This window comes from Cololabis saira, chromosome 20 (genome assembly GCF_033807715.1).
Source record: "Cololabis saira isolate AMF1-May2022 chromosome 20, fColSai1.1, whole genome shotgun sequence".
NCBI classification, from domain to species: Eukaryota; Metazoa; Chordata; class Actinopteri; order Beloniformes; family Belonidae; genus Cololabis; species Cololabis saira.
Window position 1 is genome coordinate 16873992 of NC_084606.1, and position 21187 is coordinate 16895178.

At 41.6% G+C, this 21187-nt stretch overlaps 1 protein-coding gene across 3 annotated transcripts; it reads right to left on the reverse strand.

Annotated features, from left to right (window-relative positions):
- Positions 1–689: 689 nt before the first annotated feature.
- si:cabz01101003.1 (ubiquitin carboxyl-terminal hydrolase CYLD) lies at positions 690–21170 on the reverse strand. Of its 3 annotated transcripts, none has more exons than XM_061709991.1 (17): positions 21103–21170; positions 20694–20913; positions 17046–17163; positions 16577–16734; positions 15121–15618; positions 13856–13961; positions 13231–13694; positions 11949–12114; positions 9248–9389; positions 9005–9127; positions 7924–8015; positions 7766–7829; positions 7499–7691; positions 5466–5574; positions 5183–5301; positions 4018–4225; positions 690–3910 (listed from the first exon to the last, which is right to left on the reverse strand). In XM_061709991.1, exons 2-17 carry the CDS (start codon positions 20856–20858, stop codon positions 3726–3728), a joined length of 2910 nt encoding a protein of 969 aa, XP_061565975.1. In that variant the 5' UTR covers positions 20859–20913; positions 21103–21170; the 3' UTR covers positions 690–3725. The 3 variants fall into 3 exon arrangements, with proteins under 3 accessions (XP_061565975.1, XP_061565974.1, XP_061565976.1); XM_061709990.1 differs by having other exon boundaries at positions 20694–20929; positions 21103–21138; XM_061709992.1 differs by lacking the exon at positions 21103–21170 and adding an exon at positions 21000–21058.
- Positions 21171–21187: the final 17 nt, after the last annotated feature.

Sequence of the window (21187 nt, forward strand, 5' to 3'; positions counted from 1 at the left end):
CACTTCCGGTCCCTTACAAAATAAAATGAAATAAAATAAAATAAAATAAAATAAAATAAATCATTTAAGGCCAAAATGAGAGTTTTGGGGGTCACTTTCATTTCTGCTTGATAAGGGTTAAGTCATGTAAATACATTCACGTTTGCTATCACAATATGGAATCAGTTTCAATATGAAGGTAGATTTGTGTCTTTATTATTCAATAATAAAAGCCTTCACTTCAATTTAAAAAAGCATTTAAAAACAAATAAGTGTTTTGAATGCAAACAAATATTTGAACATTCCTTTTTTTTGATTGAAGTGGATTTTTTTTAATTGAAAATATTTTTTTTAATGAATAATAAAGACACAAATCTACTTTTATGTTTCAAAACTGCTTGAAATAAAGCAGCTAATCCTAATTAATAAATTGTAAGTATTGGCATAACTTGGAGGGAGACACATTCTAATCTGCATGATGTGACTGATTTTACATTGAAACAATAGGATACATAATGATGACTTGTGGCGTCTGCATTGAGGGGTTGTTTTTTTTACATTGAAATGTATCTTAACATGTAAGCTGTTACGTGGACATCTTATTTATGTCCAAGATTTTATGGATTTCAGATATTTGTAAGCAAAATAATTGAAGCACCTTATCACTTTCTAGTACCTCAAGACATTTCAATTTAAGAACAAGGAAACACTTATACAAGATATCATCTTTAATTCTTATAGCTGTAAAATGTTAAACAACACAAGAGCAATACAAAACTTTTAACAACAATGTGCAAATTTTATTGTCAGTTTTATGAAATACCACTATGTACACACTCACTAACAAGTAAATGAAGCAGCACAACTTAAACTGAAGTATCCATAAGTCATGTGTTAAACAGATTCTGTACAGCCAGTGTACATTATTTAGGCACATATTAACTTCAGGTATATAATCAAAGCAATTTAACAGCATGTTCCAGTTGCACAAACCTCTGGTTGTGCACATTTGTTCCTAAGGCATAGTGCAAAAGCTTAAATACAGAATTGCTCTTCTCAGATTATTACTATGTTTTTATTTGATCTGAATGGACTGTAGATCGTCATGTCTTGATCAAATGCTTTATGATAATTTAGCCAGGTTTGGTGCAGAATAGGAAAAAAAGCACCTAAAATTTTAAACCATGGGGAAAGCTCATTAGGTTTTATTCTATGTGATGAACTAGCATTAAATATAATTTGATAAATACAGTATGTGTCAGTGTAAAAATCTGCTTGTGATATACAGAAATCAGCCAATATTTGTTATCTGAATGTATCACAGTTTTGTAATCATTAGCTGTTCATAGTACATGAGGGCCACACACAACGTGATCTGACGGCAACTCGGCCACCCAACTAATCCCCAAATGAAATTTTGTTAAGGTGGAAAATAAGGCATGAGCATGCTCAGAACACAGTTTTGTTGAAAACACCATGATTTGTTGAAAATGACAAAAGGGAAGATAAAGACCATGGGTGAAGGACTGGAGTAGCGTGAAAACAAAAACTTTTGTAATGAAATAGTATCTTCTTACTTGGACTGAATGTACAGCGTTCTCTCTTACTGCTTGCACCTTGAACAGGTAGTCACCCAGCAGCTCCAAATATTTGTCATATTAAATGTCTATCTGCCGTGTGAATGGCTTGACGTGCCGTTGAGCTACTCTGACGAGTCACTGTGTCGATCGCACGATGACTCGTCACTGAAACATCAACTTATGTGTGCAAGCTCAGCGACGGGCGCACCAGGCGTAAGAACGTGTAGTGTGAAAGCAGCCCGAATCCTCTCATGTCTTCAATTTTTGGTTTAATTTTGGTCAACATGCAATTAAAGACAAAAATCTTTATGATATCAGCGTTAATTGTGCACTTATTACACTTAATTTTGTTGGAGTTATAAAATCTCATTTTTCAGTATTGCTTTCTTCAGTGCAATACAATAAAAAACAACCAACAAATCCTTCATGACACTTGCATTGAACATATCAGAATCTTCAATCTTAACCTTCTTGATGAGAGAAGAAAGAAAAAAAAAAAAAAGAGTTTGCATCATATTTTTTGGTGCATGCTCCAGATTTTTTTTAGCCCTTTAGACCAGAAGTAATAAACATACAATAACACATAATAAAAATACAAAGTAATATCATCCATCCATCCATCCATCCTCTATACCCGCTTTATCCTTTGCAGGGTCACGGGACAAAGTAATATCAATTTAAGGAAATCTCTTTGACGGTAATGTTCTTTTGCAGTCAGAATGTGCTGTTTACATTTTTCAGACATTTGACAGCTAGCTGTGTAAACTTGAATGTTATGATAATGTTGGAGAAATATCTGCTGCAGAGTAAACATGGTCCAGGAAGATGCATCGTTTGTTGAGAGGTCTTATCTCTTGCAAAGTTTTTATCTCCATCCATCCATCCATTGTCCACCGCATTATCCGAGTCCGGGTCGCGGGGGCAGCAGTCGGAGCAGGGATCCCCAGACTTCCCTCTCCCCGGACACTTCCTCCAGCTCTTCCGGGGGGACTCCAAGGCGTTCCCAGGCCAGCCGAGTGACATAGTCACTCCAGCGTGTCCTGGGTCTTCCTCGGGGCCTCCTCCCGGTGGGACATGCCTGGAACACCTCACGAGGGAGGCGTCCAGGGGGCATCCTATACAGGTGCCCGAGCCACCTCAGCTGGCTCCTCTCGATGTGGAGGAGTAGCGGCTCTACTCCGAGCTCCTCCCGGGTGACGGAGCTCCTCACCCTCTCTCTAAGGGAGCGTCCAGCCACCCTGCGGAGGAAACTCATTTCGGCCGCTTGTATCCGGGATCCCGTTCTTTCGGTCATGACCCAGAGTTCATGACCATAGGTGAGGGTGGGAACGTAGATCGACCGGTAAACCGAGAGCTTTGCCTTTCGGCTCAGCTCCCTCTTCACCACGACGGACCGATACAATGACCGCATTACTGCGGCCGCCGCACCGATCCGCCTGTCGATCTCGCGCTCCGTTCTCCCCTCACTCGTGAACAAGACCCCAAGATACTTAAACTCCTCCACCTGAGGCAGGAACTCTCCCCCGACCTGGAGGGTGCAAGCCACCTTTTTCCGGTCGAGAACCATGGCCTCAGACTTAGAGGTGCTGATTCTCATCCCAGCCGCTTCACACTCGGCTGCAAACCGCCCCAGTGCATGCTGAAGGTCCTGGCTCGAGGGAGCCAACAAGACCACATCATCTGCAAAAAGCAGAGATGAAATCAAGTGGCTCCCGAACCGTACCCCCTCCGGCCCCTGGCTGCGCCTAGAAATTCTGTCCATAAAAATAATGAACAGAACCGGTGACAAAGGGCAGCCCTGCCGGAGTCCAACACGCACCGGGAACAGGTCTGACTTACTGCCGGCAATGCGAACCAAGCTCCTGCTCCGGTCATACAGGGACCGTACAGCCCTCAGCAGAGGGCCTCCGACCCCATACTCTCGGAGCACCCCCCACAGGATGCCACGTGGGACACGGTCGAAAGCCTTCTCCAAGTCCACAAAACACATGTGGACTGGTTGGGCAAACTCCCATGCGCCCTCGAGCACCCTGCGGAGGGTGTAGAGCTGGTCCAGTGTTTTTATCTCACAGTTTTAAAAGCTTAGGAATGTCTAAACAGGATGTTTGAGTTCTCAGTCTGTGGGATCCGTACAGTGTGTGTGTGTGTGTGTGCTGAGTCAGCACGTCATTTGTAGAGGCTGAGCTCGGGGCTGTGATACAGACACATGTAGGAGTCGCAGAGCAGGCGGCGGACCGGCTCCCGTAAGGAGCTGGCGTCGACTCTGCCCAGCTCCTCCTCCGACAGACCGAGGTAGCGGCCGACTTCAGGACACGCCTTCACCAGGGGTATGTTGAACCCGTTCTCGCCACCTGGGTGACACCACACACAGTAATAGGACCCCTTTATCAGTACTGGACATTTGAGTTCAAATTCTTGTCCAAACATTAACTGAAGATTTTTTAAAATCTTTTTTTACCTTCCCGGTCCGCCATGCTGTCAAAAAACAGCCAGTCTGTAGCGAGGGGCCCATACTTGACGAAGCTCACGTAGTGGCTGGTTTCGATGCACGTCACAGCAAAGAGAGACATTCGCCGGCGAGTGCAGAGCAGGGAGCCCGACCACGATCCCTCTGGGACGTTGATCTTCAGCGGGCTGTGAGACACCCGCTTTCTATGACTGTGAACCTGATGATTGACAGATGGGACAAACTCAGTTTACCAACCGAAATACTGATAAGACATCCCGTTTATTTAAGCCACCAATTCATTTTAGCCACTCATATGCAGCACTACAACCTGTAAACACAAATATTACCTGAAGACATTCACATTCATATAAAACCTTGTTTGAGGCCATTCGATAAGTATTTGGTTTCCTCCATCAAAACCATCTGGTTCCTAGCAGCTAAGTGCAACAGCTAGTGAGTAAAATCACGAATATTCCACCTGGTGTCCACATTCCTCCACCAGTAGTCGATCTGCTGCAAAGCCCATCTCAGTTTGTAACTGCAGCCATAGGGGCCTAATCAGGATGGGTAAAACCATAAATATTTACAAAACGATGATGTCATTGCACCGATTTTGTACAAAATATGTTCTTCTGGGTCGCTACATAACCTCCTCCGATTCGTGGAGCCTATGTCATGTGACCATCAGCAGACAATATCACCCAGATGGCTTGGGGGAAGAAACGAGAGGGTTTTTTCAGAGCGGAGCGGCAAGTCCTGCCAACTATGTTGTTATCTGTAACAGCTGTCACGCAACCAAGGTCTGTCTTTAATACAGACATCATGAGTTATTGTGAGAAAGATCTGCAGCAGAGACCACTTCCTGTGGAGTTTTCAGCCTGTTTTCGCTCATGCGTGCAGGGATAGTTAAGATGGTGTAACGTTGATGAGAGCTGTTGTTGACAACAACAAATATGGACAAAATGTGGCCGTAGCTTAACTGTTTCTGTCTTGATGACCAATACAAATAACATTTTTAAAACCTTTTTTGATCTAATTGTCTGTAAATAAATGCAGAAAGAAAGCAGTGATAATGATGATGTCGTCAAAAACATTTCAGCGTTACTCAGGGAAACCATCACGGCTGAATAAAATTAGTCGACTACTCCGAACATCTGAGGTTATAAAGAGTAACCTGTGTGTTGCAGGTCTGGCAGAACTGCTTCAGATGTCCAGGAGTGATGTCGAGGTCGTCGTAGCACTGCAGACATTCCCACTGAGCAACGGTCTGGCAGATACTGCACTGTCTCAGGGCTGTAAACAGACAAGGAGGAAGAGAGCAGCTAACGTAATCATCTTTGCCTCATCTGCAACCTACGCAGACAAAGAACGTCGTTATAATGACTGATGTCAGATATTAGACACTATAGTCGAACCAAAACTAGACTTTGTAATCCATAAACCATAATCATCCTTACTGTCATCCACCAAGTCGGTGATGTCCAGACTGAGGGTGGGCAATGTGACATCGAACATTTTGAAGTCCTTCCCAAACCGGGGCATGAGCAGCAGGAGACACGAGGGGGCCTGGAGAGGAGAAGCAGTACACGTCATATTAACACGTCAAGATTTAACCCTACAGAGTGGATGGTTTGTTAAACCAAATTTATGTAAGCTTTCTGGAAAAGGTCAGTCACCTTCGAGAAAAAAAAAAAAAAAAAAATCAGTTTATTGTGTCTAGCAGATGTTTTCCTTCTACTGGTGACCCTGACCGCCGCTCGGTGCTCCGGCCAACGATTTGTGAGACAAAAACCATGTAAATGACCGTCCAGTCCGCGTTTTCTCTGCTACCTTTCACTCAGCTGCACGGAGACCTAAAGGAGCATGAGGCTCCTTTTAAGAAATGAGACTCATTAGCGCCACCCTTCGCCACGACGGCCGTTGGGGGTACTGCAGCCAACAGTGAAGCCGGCACGGGAGAACGGGGAGAACGTGCATGCAGCGTCATGTGACGTCACATCCGCAGGACAGTGCGGGAAATTCGGCCCCCGAAATGCAGCACATTTTGCAGCACACAGCCTGTTCAAGGCAACGGAGAGATAGGGTAGAGGGCTCATTCTTTTTGGTTTGGAATGATTCATCTGACATTATTACTAGAAAACTTAAAACGTATACGAATTTTTTTCATAAATCCTGCCTCAAGCTCCTTTAAAGCTGCGATTAAGATCGCGGTCCACTGAGACCTCACGGATAAACTCATTTTCAAGACTGAAGTAAGTCGCGTCACCGTTGGCCCCAACTCCAGTTAACTAACCGGGGAATCTCTTGTAAATAATGAACCAGAAACTCCTCACTTTGTTAAATCTGTGATTAGCGTGGTAAAAAGGAATTAAAAAAAACTCAGACCAACCATTGGCTTGTTGGGTTGGAAATGATCAATACACTCAATATTAGTAAGTCCAGCCTGTGGAAAGAATCCAGACTTCTGCTGCTGCTGCTGCTCGGGTCAGGACATCCCCGTTATTTAGGATGCAATCCCATTAACTTCATGGAAACGTAGGTATAATAAACTGGAAACATTCCAGTCAAAGTGTACGATATAAAGATCGATCACTAACTACTGATAAAGAGAAAGGTGTGACAAGAGGAGGGAGAGATGTATACAGCAGTGGTCAAATTTGTTGCTACGCATCAATTATAGAAAGAACAACCCACCGTGGTCACAGAAATAACTTGAAACTGACAAAAGCATTAATATATATACATATATATATATATATATATACATAAATAAAATAATTTACTGATGTAACGTGTGCCTTATCCAGACTACATGTTTCAGCTCTTTCCTCAGACGTTCAGCAGGATTTAGATCAGGACTCATAGACGGACACTTCAGAATAGTCCAATGTGTCATTCTTAGTCATATTTGGCTGGTTTTAGTTGATGGTTTTGGGTCATTATCCTGTTGTAGAACCCATGACCTCCTCTGTAGTTACAGGAACATCAATCTGATTGGAGACGGTCTTCTAACCTTTAACTTTAACATGTTTGTGTAGAATCTTCTCTCTTTATTTCCTCAAACAACTCTCTTTTCTATCTCTGGTCCATGTCCAGTGATTGACAGGTGCTCATCATTCATGTGATTGGCCCATTTTTATTTATTTAATTAATTTCTTGTTTTGGGGGGGTTGAGAGTTGTGTTCTTGCTTTCAAAATTCTAACATTATTTAAAAACTGCTATCATTAGCAAGTCATCAAGGTCTGAACAAGTGTGTTAATGGCACAGCCGTTTGTATCAGGGTGCACTGAGGTAGAAAAACACCTGAAACATGCAGGACTGCATGACCTAATGGATCAGGCATCTCCACATCGTAGTTTAGCAAACTTGGAGCCCCCAAACACCATCTTGCACAAAGCCAGAAACAGTCCTGCTTGTGAGTCACATGAATCCAACTGCCTTGTTGAGTTTTGCTTTGAGTGGAATCTCCCCTGATCCTAAAAACTTTACCTCAACAAACTTGAGGCCGGCGTGCAGGAACGAGGACTCCAGCAGGGACTGAACACTGGCGACCTTCATGGACGAGGAAGCTGTGAGGGAGATGGGGGAGTCGACGGGGGAGAGGGGTGAAGCTGGCGAGGGTGGGAGTGCTGGTGGGAAGAGCTGGTAGAGGTGGCACTCCTGAGGCTGCTGAGTCACCGATCTGAAAGAGGTGGAGAACGGTGTTAAAACAAAAAAAGAAGGGTGGGTTAATCAATCTGCAGTTGCACACGTTACCTGATTTTGAGGAGTGGCTCGACTCGCAGGAGCTGGAAAAGCTTGTTGATGAGCTCTTCAGGATCTGACAGAATGAGAGCAGCGCGACAGCATTCCTCAGCCTCGTGCACAACAAGGTGATACTCGTCCAGAGTCTGCAAACGCTTTCACGCACAAACCTTTCTCCTGGTTGGTGAAGCCCCCGTCGCTGCTTGCAGCTTCCAACAGTCTTCTCAAAGCCATCGTCTTACTGGCACACACGTAACCATACCTTCAGAAATACAAAACCACAGGCTCAATTCTCACACGCCTGCAGAGACCAACATCTGGCACCAGATGCGCATAATCCTCACAACTATGTGCATTCACAATCATATGCTCTTCAGCAGATTTTTAAAAAGCCTTTGTGAGATTGTGTGCATACGAGTCATTCAATATACAGTAAACTGAGTCTCTCCAGTTAATCATTTAAGCATGCAAACAGTTTTTGAGAAATTAATAAACATGAGAATGAAAGCAAAAAAGAAACTCAAGTGTTACACATTGTGAAACAGAGACTCATTATTCATGAAGTAAGAAAAAAAGGATCTGTTTTATTCGGTGATTGCATCGTGGAACAAGAAGAAAAGGTTGCTCAGTGGAAAAAACAAAAGGATGCAACCGTCTCTGCAAGTTCAGAGCAAAAAAACCCCCAAACATGTAAAAATAGATGGTTAGATTACAAACGAGAGGCAAAAGAAAGCGAATCAGCTTGTAGAAAGACGGTTCTCAAAGCTGAGAACCATCACCTCTCACTACCTTAAAAAACACCACAGCAGTCGTGTTAAATGACTGTTAAATGTAGCACATACAATAAATAAAGTGTATATTATAAAACTTACAGTTCTTTGGCATATGTGTGAGATGTCTTTTTTTTTTTTTTAATGAATTACATTTTGTGTGTAGGATAACCCATATGTGTGGTTTTCATTAATTAAACAGTGTTTTGACCCATTAGTACAAATTTACATGGCATTTCTGTTAAGATACAAAAAATGATAATTAATATCCTCATATTGTTCATTTTATTTATTTTACCTTAAGGGAATCTAGAAAACAGCATGATTTATCATAATTTGCATTAATATATATATATATATATATATATATATATATATATAGTTGCAAAAGTCGTGACAGAAATGTGGCTGTAAAAAAATGGTAAAGTATGATCAATATAATTCAGAGAAATAGTCAAAAGCAGGACAAAAACACACGCACCTTCGCAGTGGGTTGACTATCTCGCAGCGCAGCAGGTCCTGAGCGTGACTGGAGCTCCGGTTAGTTGCAGCGTTGCACGGCCACAACAACACCCAGTCTGCTGAGGTGCAGCAGGAGAAGAGGCTGCAGAGACAAGCGGGAAGACAAGGAGCCTTCATTCATTTGTTAAAACTTGAGCATTTATTAATTTAGGATCTGCAAGGTCTGATTTAGTGTGGCATCACACACGGGTGGAGGTTTCACCTGAACAGTGTAGCATCCAGGTAGCAGGAGTTGAGGTGACCCTGAATGCCTTTCTTCCAGCCCTGGTAGAGCTCTCTGGCCTCGTCCCCTTCAGCGGGAGGAGTGTGCTCGTCCACGCGCTCACTGCCCCATTCAGCAAAAGCTGTCAAACACACACACACGACACTGAGATGCTGCTGGCTCTTACTGTTCAGACTTCCTGGATGTTGCAGCAGCCAAGGTGGCATTAAAGGGAATATGTCTTCCAGGAAAAAAATAAAAAAGTGATGTTTTTGATTGTGTATATTTGGGTGTTTGAGAACTAAAATAAATTCTCTGCTGTAACTTGACTCGACCTTATCACTTTGACTGGCGTACCTGAGGTCTGAAAACGTTTCGTTCATGGAGGCATTAAGATCTGCAGGCCACAGAGTCATCACAGCCCCAGAGCAGACGGGAACATCTTTATCTCCACCAAACTTCACATATAAGCTACATTTGCTGCACCTCAGAGGTGTGTATCACAAAACTGGAGCACCGGTTATAAAGAGGCACACTGTTCAAATACGAGGGTCAATTATTGAACCCCATCATTTATCTGTGTTGTACAGCACAAGCATGTCTCAGCCACTCTGTTAAAGCAGCTGCTGTGACCAGACTAACGGAGACATGGCTGAAGAAGGAGCTTTTGTGCTCTCACTATGGTATTTTAACCCAAAGATACCAATACAGATGACTTTTACTGTCATTGAGTCAGTGGCCCGACACAGCAAAATGTATGGGCAGAAATATGTGCCACTAGAAACTGAATTTGAATAGCTCAACTTGAATAATTGCATTAAAAAAACTGAATCTGAATCACATAATTTGAATTTGTATTGTTTAATTTGAATCATTGCATTGAAAGACTGAATCTACATTCTGTTCTCACAATTCAAATTCGAAACCTATTGTGTTTTCTCCATTCTGTGTAAAAAGTGTAGATTTAAGTGTAAATTTTTCTACAAAACGGCAAGATATAAATCTACACTTTTTACACAGAATGGAGAAAACACAATAGGTTTCAAAATATCTAGCTCCCATTGGTCGTTTATCGTTGAAAGAAATAGAGGTTATAGTAGGCTACGTGAAAAGGAATTCTTTGTATCTGCACTCGATTGCTCTTCCTCCGGAAGACCCGGATGTCTGGCACAGTAAAATTTAAATTGAATTGCAAGAACTGAATATGAATTGTGAGAACTGAATGTAGATTCAGTCTTTCAATGCAATGATTCAAATTAAACAGTACAAATTCAAATTATGTGATTCAGATTCAGTTTTTTAATGCAATTATTCAAGTTGAGCAATTCAAATTCGAATATAAATTATTCAAATTCAGTTTCTAGTGGCACATATTTCTGCCCATAGAAATGTGTCCCAGTACAGCCCGTCCAAGAAAACGAACAGATGACAACATAGGACATGGTAGACAGGTGCTGAGGCCGCTGCCCCTTATCGTTAGCTAAGAAAGGACGGGAAAGAGGAGGGAAAAAATAAAACTTCCCACGGTGTAAAGACACAGAATGAAGGTGCCATAAAAACAGCTCAGCACAGAGAGGCAACATACTCATCGATTACAACATCATACAAGCACATGTGGAGGGCCCCAGAGCTACTCCTCAGCCATTGTCCTTGATGTTAACAGCCGGCTCGGTACAGTTCTGTTACAGTTCTGTTAATCGTCCACACCTGTCCTGAGGGGAAGGTCGAGGGCTAGTGGGAGCAGAGCGTCTGGTTTTCATTCATCCAGGGAGATTGTGAATAGAGCGGCCTTCCAAGCCGCTCTATCAAGGTCAGATTGTAGTATCAACAATTGTATTTGGGTCAGGCCAACTCCTGTAATTTTCCGTCCAGTTTGTCTCCATGGCAACTCCAAACAGATGAATTTGTGGTCATTTCCCATCAAGCTGAGTTTCAACTTCTCCAAGGTGTTTTCCATCCTGTCAATAAGTTCACAAATCAGCTAGCCTGCGATTCTGTTCAAAAATCGCAGGTTAGCTGCGGTTTTGCTCCCCCAACGTTTGAGTCCGAGTGTTGGTTGCACAGCTTATCTCTTCAGACACGTTGGACAGCTCTGAAAGGGCCAGAATAGCTGTCGATGATTTCCGAATTTGTCGATACGCCAGGTAACGGCCAGCTCCAAAAAGCAGAAATCCTGTTATCAGAAATCCAATTATGTGGGTATCTTCAACATCTTCAACCAACAGTATGGACACACTCCACTTCAGCCAGGAGTCCTTCAAGTATCCAGCAGCAAACGTCCCGTCGGGGCAATAGATTATCCACACCAGATTAGAATATTTATTTATGTATGTATTTATTAATTTATTGTTTTTTTTTTATGATCTTCGTGATTATGTTTTAATGTCTATGTCTGTGTGTGTGTGTGTGTGTGTGTGTGTGTGTGTGTGGGGGGGGGGGGGTATGTGTGTTCTGTGTGGGTATTAAAGTGGGGATGTGTGTCAAAATGACCAGATGTGTGTTTTTAACCATGAGTGTGTGAGTTTTTCGATGTTAAATGTTGATTTTATTATGTAAAGCACATTGCGTTATTATTGTATGAAAAGTGCTAAATAAATAAAGTTTGATTTGATTTGATTTTAAGTACTAAACAATACAAAGTTCAGAAAACACCTTCCAGTAGCAGTATGATGTGTCCAAAACTACAACCATGCTTTCTTACCGATAGAGTTGCATCGCTCCACTTGATTGACAGGTGTCTCGGGGGCGGGGAACCTCGAGTCTCGTCTGCAGTTGCGAAGCTTGACAAACAGCCCCTTGTTGGCTGGGCAACGAAAGTGGCGTTCACCGAGGTAACTGCCATCTGTTCCTGCAGATAGTTCCTGGTCCTAACGCATGAACGCACGCGTGCACACAAACATGAGTTTATGTTTTGTCAATGTACAACTCAATACCATATAACCCACTAAAGAGCATCTATTTTAAATTAGTAGTGACAGCGAGAAGGAATCCGTCTAACATCATAAAGAGGGACTTCCTATAATCACATGAAAAAAAACAGAACCCAAAAAAAGAGCAGGAAGGGTGACTTATCACCTTTCACATGCCTTAATTAGTATGTTCAAGGTTAAAGGGGACATATTATGAAAAACATGTTTTTTTTTGCTTTAACATGTATAAAGTGGTCTCCCCTCAGTCTGCCAACTCAGAGAAGGAGGAAAGCAACCAAATTCTGCAGTGTCTGTACAGCCGCCCGGATGAGCCGTCCAGTGTGATGTGGCTTCTACAAGCCGTTCAGATTCTGCGCCCGTCGTTACGTAACGGGCGTGATTTACATAGTTTGGCCTCCGATCCGTGAAACCACTCCCACAACTAACTCCGCGGCCGGAGCTTCCGCCATTTTTTTGTAGCGGTGTATCGTGTCATTCAGGCAGCCAATCAGCACAGAGCCTCAATATCATAGCCCTCATAACTCAAAATCCTGCATAGATAATGAGGTTAGACACTGGGAAGATAAAGACATGGCTCAGAGGCTGAATTTCTAATTTATTTAGAAAAAACAATCAAAAGCTTGTTTTTAAGACATTCAAGGACCGTTTAAAATAGGTATTAGATGCCATAATAGGTCCCCTTTAAAGTCTCAGTCTAAAACTAGAAAACAACCCGTATTAACTAGTGTGGTTTGTTTAGATGGGTTGCTAAAAGAAACCCATCTCTTGAAAAATTAAGCACAGCATATCAGCACAATCATGTCCAAACAACGGTGGTGGTGTCATAATTTGCGGTTGTTTTGTAGCCACGGTGCATCTTCCACTCACTCAGCTGAAATCAAACTACTCTGTATCAATAAGTGTTAACTGTTGCGTCACATGTAAGAAAATCCATCCACCAGCTAAGAATCAGCGACTGATTATCTGAATAAATTCAGACTATCTAACGATATAATACTTTGCATTTCTGGTACCACAGTTAATTAAAGAAAATAAAGCTCAAATTGTCCTCACCAGCTCGATTCCAGCCACTGGCTCAGGAACGCCACCTATCCGTCCAATCCAGCGGATCACCCCAAAAAGTGGCGGGTCGTTCACTTCAACCATTGACCCCACTTCAAGCCCGGCCCCCAGTCCCGCCTCTCCGTCGTCCCCCGGATCCTCGCCGTTATCTGGACTCTTCAGAGGGGACGGAGGGCTGAGTAGGCCGTTGGTGTGCTGCAGCTTGTCGGGGCCAGCTGCTGCTGTTGGACTGTGGGGTTTGGGAGGGGGTATAGGGAGGAGTGGTTGGGGTTTCTGGGGAGGTTTGGGGGGAGGCAGGGGCGGGGGTCCCAGGGCTTGCTTGGTAGGGGGCACCAGAGCGATCCTGGTAGCAGCGGGTGGCGATGTTGGAGCCGGCTTCATGACGAGAGGCAGAGCCGGCTTCAGGATGGATTTGGTAACTGGGTGGGAAGGGCTGTGACGGTACGACATTTGCTCTGAGGACATAAGGATTAAAAATATGTTAAAGACAAAATGTAAATAATAAATACATAGAATAAAAAAATATGTAAAAAAAGGGTCTGAACTCAAGTTACAAGATTGTAATTTTTGATGATAAAAACAAAAGCAGGATGTCAGAGGACAAGTAGTCGCGTACCTGAGTTAACCTTATTTATTGGCAGCAATAGTCCGTAGAGTTGAGAGGGAATGTGGCAAATCTTTTCTCCTTTATAATAACCGTCCCAGTTCCCAACTGGAGCGTCCTGTGATGTAAAGTCAAGCCAAGACGAAAGCTTTCAGAAAGATCTCTTCACTTTACTAGAACCAATGCACTAAAGAGGGCTACAATGTATAGAGCAGTAACATATTGGAATAAGCTTCAACCACATTTAACCACGATAAACAATAAAGCTAGATTCAAAAATAAATTACGAAAAGCAGTATTTAGCAAAGAAGTCAGTTTTAGTTAGTTGGTTAATCATAAATTCTGAGTGTGTAAAAAGGAATATTTTCTTTTGTTTGGTTCTGGCTGGTTTCAACAATTTAAGATCTGAATTCCATTACATCTCTCATTTTAAATTGTATGGATTGTATTTTATTGTTTTATGTGTGTTGGACCCCAGGAAGAATAGTCTTCACTGCAGTGAGGACTAATGGGTAGGGCTGGGCGATATGGACCAAAAGTCATATATCAATATTTTCTAGCTGAATGGCAATACTCGAGATATATCGATATTTTTTCTGTGCCATAATTGGGGTTTCCCCCAAAGCATTATAGCATAGCATCTCTGTTAGCTTCATTTTTTTCTGAGGCAAACTCTTAAAAAACAGTCAGTTCTAATACAATGCCTTGTGCCAAATGTCACACAGGAACCTTTATTAATTGCACAATATCAAAATGTATAAAACAAATGATATAAAAATAAACTGCCTGCATATATAGAATAAAAATGATTCTTGAATAAAATAAAACAAATATCCCTTTCCTGCATAACAATTAAATTAATATACACTGTGCAATTAATACAATGTAGACAGTAACAGGCAGACTTTTCCACTGAGGTTGACAGTTGTGCAAATAACAAAACATTTGTGTAAATCTCAAATAAAACATTCAAGTCAATTTGTCACAAAATAAGCTATATCAAAATCATAATTTCTTTTTTTTTTAATAATCGATATAAACGATATTGTCTCATACCATATCGCGTTTGAAAATATATCGATATATATTCAAATCTCGATATATCGCCCAGCCCTACTAATGGGGATCTGTAATAAATAAATAAATAAATCTCATAGTTTAAATGTAATGTGTATCTGACTTGATAGCCAATTATCAAGCATAATACTTTGATCAATGTAGACATGAAAACAGATCTGATGATTAGCAGAACTTGAACTCTTGTGTGTTGTACTGACCAGAAGCACCCCGACGTACATCCCTGACGACGACCTGCCAGGCAGGAGATCACAGAAGCGCACCTCCCCCCCCTGCAGACTGTTGTCCACGGTGACACACACCCGCTGGCCGACGTTGAGCGGTGGCGGCGAGGCGGGGCCTCGGACCTGGCTGTGAGCAGCTATGGACGTGGACTCAGCGGTTCGGGGGAGGAGGCTTTGCGGCTGAGGAGAACTGCTGGGGCGAATCTGATGGAAACTAACGTGTCGGCCGGGCTGCTGCAGGTGACCGGGACGGACGTGGTTGACGTGGCGCTGCCCGTTGGTGGGGGGGTTGTTGGTTCTGTGTTGATGGTCGCGGTCGCGGCCTCTCAAGTGCTCATCTGAGTTATTGGTGCGGGACCAGTGGCGGAGCCGGATTTGACTGACGGGGACGAAGAGGGCGCAGCCTTCTGGACAGGTGAAGTGGCGGTGGCCCTTATAGGAACCGTTGCTCGCGCCTCTGCCGGCAGCTGAACCCTGGACGACAGACAGAGAGGACACAAGGCTTTTCAAGAGCATTTACGCTCATCTCTCTTAAGCAGACGTGCAACGTTTGCTCTGAAAATATCCTTTGAGCTTCAGTTTGAAGCTGCACTCATCTTCATATTTGTTTTGTTTAAACTTTGCTTTTGTTTTTCAAATTATAGTCACTTTATTTTTGGGGGATATTTTAAGCTGTTATACAACAATTAATTATAACATGAAATGACTTATTGCAGACCAAGCACAGATAGTTGACAAGCTAAATAACAAATCGACACTAAAACTCCTAGAACCAGCTTTGGCATTGATGGTAAAAGTCTCAAGAGCTCAACTGCAGGTACTGAACAAGTTTTGTCTAATAGATATTCCCTCATGTGGGGTTCTGATGATGGAGATCGTTTTCTAATGTGTTTAATTACACTGAGATCTGGTGAAAGGCCACTTGGCTTGCAAGCAGCTCCCCGACGCCTACCCTCACTTCCTTCTGAGTCAGGTCACGCCTGTCCTGCCTTTGGCTTTGTTGTAAGGGTTTGTTGGAGAACAGCCATGCGCTGCTCGGCCCGCTGTGTCGCCACACAAACAACATTTTCCTGTATATTTTAGAATGTGTAGCACAGATGAAAAGTTTAAATAGTTGAAACAGACAGTATAGTGTCAGTCTGAACTAAAGCTGAGGAGCTGAACTGTACATGACTTTATGTGTTATTGTGATGGTGATGAAGGAAGGATATCAATGGAACCAACATAAAGTATGTTTTGATGTCCAAACAGTCCTTCAAATAGTGGAAAGTGATCACTCAGAATATCTTTGTATGCATTTAAAATAACCTTTTCATCTAAGGGAATAAGAAGACCCGGACCATCCTAGCTAAATACCCTCAGATGTCAGATAAGCAAGGATAATTCATCAAATGTCCATATATAGAAGTGCTAATACTCTTTAGTAGTTTACCTTCAGCTGAACCCCAAAAAACACAGCACTGGTCCCTGATGTCAGCGGGCCGACGTACTTGAGCTCTGCCTCTGCCAGCTCATCCTGCTGGCCTATCTGAACCCAAAGCAGGGAATCGACAGGCAGAGAAACCAACTGCTGCAGTTTACCAGGATTGCCTGAAAAACATAAAAACAATAAGCAAAACACAACTCTTACAATGCTGATTAAATGTGTCCTGAATGGGGAAATGACATCCTTCAAAAAGACTTTGGTGACATCGATTTCTGAGTCATGAGGAGGAGGGTGGAGGAGGGTGGAGACGAGGAAGCACAAACCAGACCAATGAGATAACTTAGTTTTAGAGGAACTACTAGGACAAACTCACTGTAGTTCTTACTTTGAACAACAAAAATATATTACCACAGCTACTACCCTACTTTAATCTTACTTTACCACTACCTCTTTAGAAAAATTCATAGTGCATTACTCAGAAGGTTGAGCCGCATTTCCAGATCCATCACCGGCTCCAACAGCCCTATGAGGTCATTTGGGACTTCTAGCAGGAACTTCCTCTCCAGTTTGACCATGACTCCATTGTCTAAAACCTGCAGGTGGAGGAGAAGGACAAATATGTGGGAAAGAGGAAGAGAAAAATAATTATGGTCCAGCATTAAGAATAATAAAAGCATAAATACAGTAAAATCCAAGTACGTTTTTCATTTGAAAAAAAAAAACAAAAACAAAAAAAACCCTAAACGGCTGAATAGCTCATATTGGATACTTGTACCATGAACGAATGCACGTGTTACAGTAAGCAAGCCAAAGAAATGAGTCCTTACAAACACCAGGAAACTGGACCACATTACACCAATCATGAAATCACTACACTGGCTTCCAGTGAGTCAAAGGATAGAGTTTAAAATCTTACTGCTGGTCTACAAAGACCTGAATGGTCTTGGACCAAAATACATGGTTGATCTGTTAGTTCCTATGAAGCTCCCAGACCCCTTAGGTTCATCTGGATCTGGTTTGTTGTGGTTCCCCAGAACCAGAACCAAGCAAGGTGAGGCAGCGTTCAGTTATTCTGCTCCTCACCGGTGGAACAAACTTCCTGTAGACCTGAGGCCTGCTTAAAGTAATCACTTGTGTGTAGTGTTGTCCCGATCGATCGGGCCCAATCACAGCATTTTCAAAACATCGGTATCAGCCAAAAAAGTATCGGGACATACCTAGTTATTAATGTTTTTAATATATATTAAATCATTTTATATATTGTTGCATTTAATGTCACTTCCGGCCGCAAACTAACATGGTTTACATGTTTGAATTGTGAAATGTTATATATGTTCATGTTGCATTAAGCTGCTGCTATTCATTTCATGCCATTCAGAATTTTGCACTAAGGTTAAGCCAAAAAGTATTTAAATTTTCTTGTGTTTGTGAGTTTGACTGGATGTCATTCAACTACCTCTTTTGAAGTTATATTTATTTATTTTTGTTATTTCACTATTCTGCACTTTTTGTTTTAGTTTACAATTTCATGTTTTTACATTTTGTGGCACCAGTGCTGATAAGCTTTGTTGAAATATATGTCCATGTTGTTCTCCAATGGACAATAAAAGAAACTTGGGATAATTTGAGTTTTAGTCCTCTTTTTTTTTTTTTATTCATTACCAAAATGTATCTGATTGGGAAAAAGTATCGGGAGCCAAAAAAAGCCATCGGATCGGGAAAAATCGGGATCGGCAGATACTCAAACTCAAGTGATTGATATCGGATCGGGAGCTAAAAAATCCTGATCGGGACAACCGTACTTGTGTGATTACTTCAACACTGAAGTCAAATTGTGTAAATGATAATTTGTGATTACAGCTTCTTCTTACTATAAAACAGAAAAGCGTGATTCCCCTGGACAACAATCAGGTGGCAAGTATCCCTGTCCCACCTGTGCTGAAGCCAGACTGCATGTGTCGGTTCCTACCCCAGAGGGCATGGGTCTATGGCGATCTGCTTTTTATGAACGCTGCTGAGCAGTATTTAAAGAAATTAGATACTGTGTATCATTGTGCTCTGCGTTTTATCACCGGTTGCAGCTTTCAGATACATCACTGTTTTTTGTATTTTGCTGCCGATTGTCCTTCTTTGCCTGTCCGTAGACTCTCCCACTGGCTGACTTTTATTTATAAATCCATTTTGGGACGTCTCCCTACATATTTGTGCGTGCACATGTGTAGAAACATCAGCCATTATGGCCTCACAGAACTTTATTCAAATGCAGGTCCCGAGAGCCAGAACTGAACTGGGTAAAAAGGCGTTCAAGTTTTCTGCCCCCTCAACCTGGAATGATGCGCAGAAGGACTTGAAATTGGTTGAGCTTGTATCCTTGGGTAAATTCAAATCAATTTTAAAAGACAGCTAAATTAGCTCTCTCGGTTCTTGTGACTGCCCCGTTGTGTAAATTTTACTATTGTTTTACTATTGTTTCCCCGGAATGTGTGACTGACTGTCTGTGTTTGTATGTATGTATTGTTGTATTCTTTTTATGCTGCCATTTTGGCCAGGTCACTCTTGAAAAAGAGGTTTTAATCTCAATGAGTTTTTTACCTGGTTAAATAAAGGATATATATAGGGTTGCCACCTTTCAGAAATGGAAATAAGGGACGCCCCAATTTCAGCAGCGCAGACGCCAAAAAAAGGGACATCCCCAAAACTTCTAAACTGTATAGAAATGTATTTAAATGCTTTGATTTCAAGTTTAAAGTGCTTTAATAGCATTGAACTTGCATGACTGTACAGACAGCCAACCATACTAGCAACTGAAATAGCCTTCTATGCTATGTTTGTGTAAAAGTATGGTAATATATGGTGTATATAGTGTAAAAGTTAATTTATTTCAATACTTCAACTGAAAAGGTGAAACTAATATATTACATACCGGTAGTCTCATTACATGCAAAGCAATATATGTTAAACCTTTATTTGTTATAATTTTGATGATTGAATTGTTTATTGATTTCATAAAATATTCTAATTTTTTTATTTTTTTTATTTGGGGTTTTCATAAACTGTGAGCCATAATCACCAAAATTATAACAAATATAAAGGCTTGAAATATCTTTGAATGAATGGAAATAATTCATTTGTTTCACCTTAAGTTGAATTTACTACGAATAAAGTTTTGCAATATATTCAAGTTTTCCGCCCTTCGCCTGTATATTATATTATAACATTAATAAATAAGAGCATAATATGTGTCTGTATTGGTTCAATACGGAACGCAATTTTTAATTCCCAATTACGCAACAATTCTGTATTTCAAGGGACGGGTGGCAACCCGAGATATACAGTATATATATATATGTGTTGGTTCCTACCTTGACCCAGATTGCGTGTGTTGGTTCCAGAGGTGTCAAGTAACAAAGTACAGATACTTTGTTACCTTACTTAAGTAGAAATTTTGGTTATCTATACTTCATGACTTTTTATTTTTACTCCTTACATTTTCACACAATTATCTGTACTTTTTACTCCTTACATTTTAAAAACAGCCTCGTTACTCTATTTCATTTCTGCCTTTAAAAAAAAAACTATCCAGTTAAATTGCTCCATCCGGATAGAGTGAATTTGGTTGTGGTTGTTTCAGATGTTCTTGTCCAGTTTTGTTCTTACATCCGTTCCCTCAGATTCCTGCAACTAAACTTGGATGTACATTCCAATAAAGGTTAGGATAAATGATAACATGCCTCTGAAGTTTGACTTTTTGCACCATTACAATACTTAAAGGCATCTAGTCATCATATCATCATATCTGCTCTCTGAAACACATGTTAATGCTCAATAGTACACATATATGGTTCTTTAATATATTTGCATTATACTAACATGCATTCATTTTCAATGGCTTTTGTCCTTAATGGCTTTCCCCCTTACATTACTTTTACTTTTATACTTTAAGTAGTTTTGAAACCAGTACTTTTATACTTTTACTTGAGTAAAAAACTTGAGTTGATACTTCAACTTCTACAGGAGTATTTTTAAACTCTAGTATCTATACTTCTACCTGAGTAATGAATGAGAATACTTTTGACACCTCTGGTCGGTTCCTACCTTGACCCAGATGTGTGTTGGTTCCTACCTTGACCCAGAGGGCGTCCCCCCTGGTCCGGTCCTGCTCCAGGCACAGGAACCCCCGCTGCAGCCAGATGGTTCCGTCCAGCTGGTCCTGGATCTTCAGGTCGGCCGACACCAAGAAGCTCTTGGAGGGGGAGCGCTTCCTGCCCTGCTCATGGGCGCCTGACATTTCTTCTGTGGCTTTATATGTATCTTGTTCACGATGAAAACACGCTCCTCTGTCTCTACAAATCCCAACAACTGGTATTAATGACAAGGAAACGAAACGAAGCAAAGCAAAAAGTTTAAAGTTGACTTAATCGAGTTCTACCTGAAGTTTGGAAAGCCGTTTAATCAGCTAAATTAAACTTTACTGCACACCCTTGGAAAGTGGCATGGATAGTTAACTGTACACACTTAAGAGAGGAACTCACCAACTTTATCAACAGCGACCGTCAACATTTCCCACATTTAAAGGCGCTCCTGCAATAACAAACCGTGAAGCAGGAAGCAGCTTGA

What these genes read in the sequence shown, in the direction of transcription:
- si:cabz01101003.1 (XM_061709990.1), bottom strand. Translation starts at nt 21,130, where the DNA reads ATGTTGACGGTCGCTGTTGATAAAGTTG. An exon ending in GGTCGCTGTTGATAAAGTTG is followed by an intron (nt 20,930 to 21,102) that starts GTGAGTTCCTCT and finishes CATTAATACCAG; the next exon opens with TTGTTGGGATTTGTAGAGAC. An exon ending in AATGCGGCTCAACCTTCTGA is followed by an intron (nt 16,735 to 17,045) that starts GTAATGCACTAT and finishes TATGTTTTTCAG; the next exon opens with GCAATCCTGGTAAACTGCAG.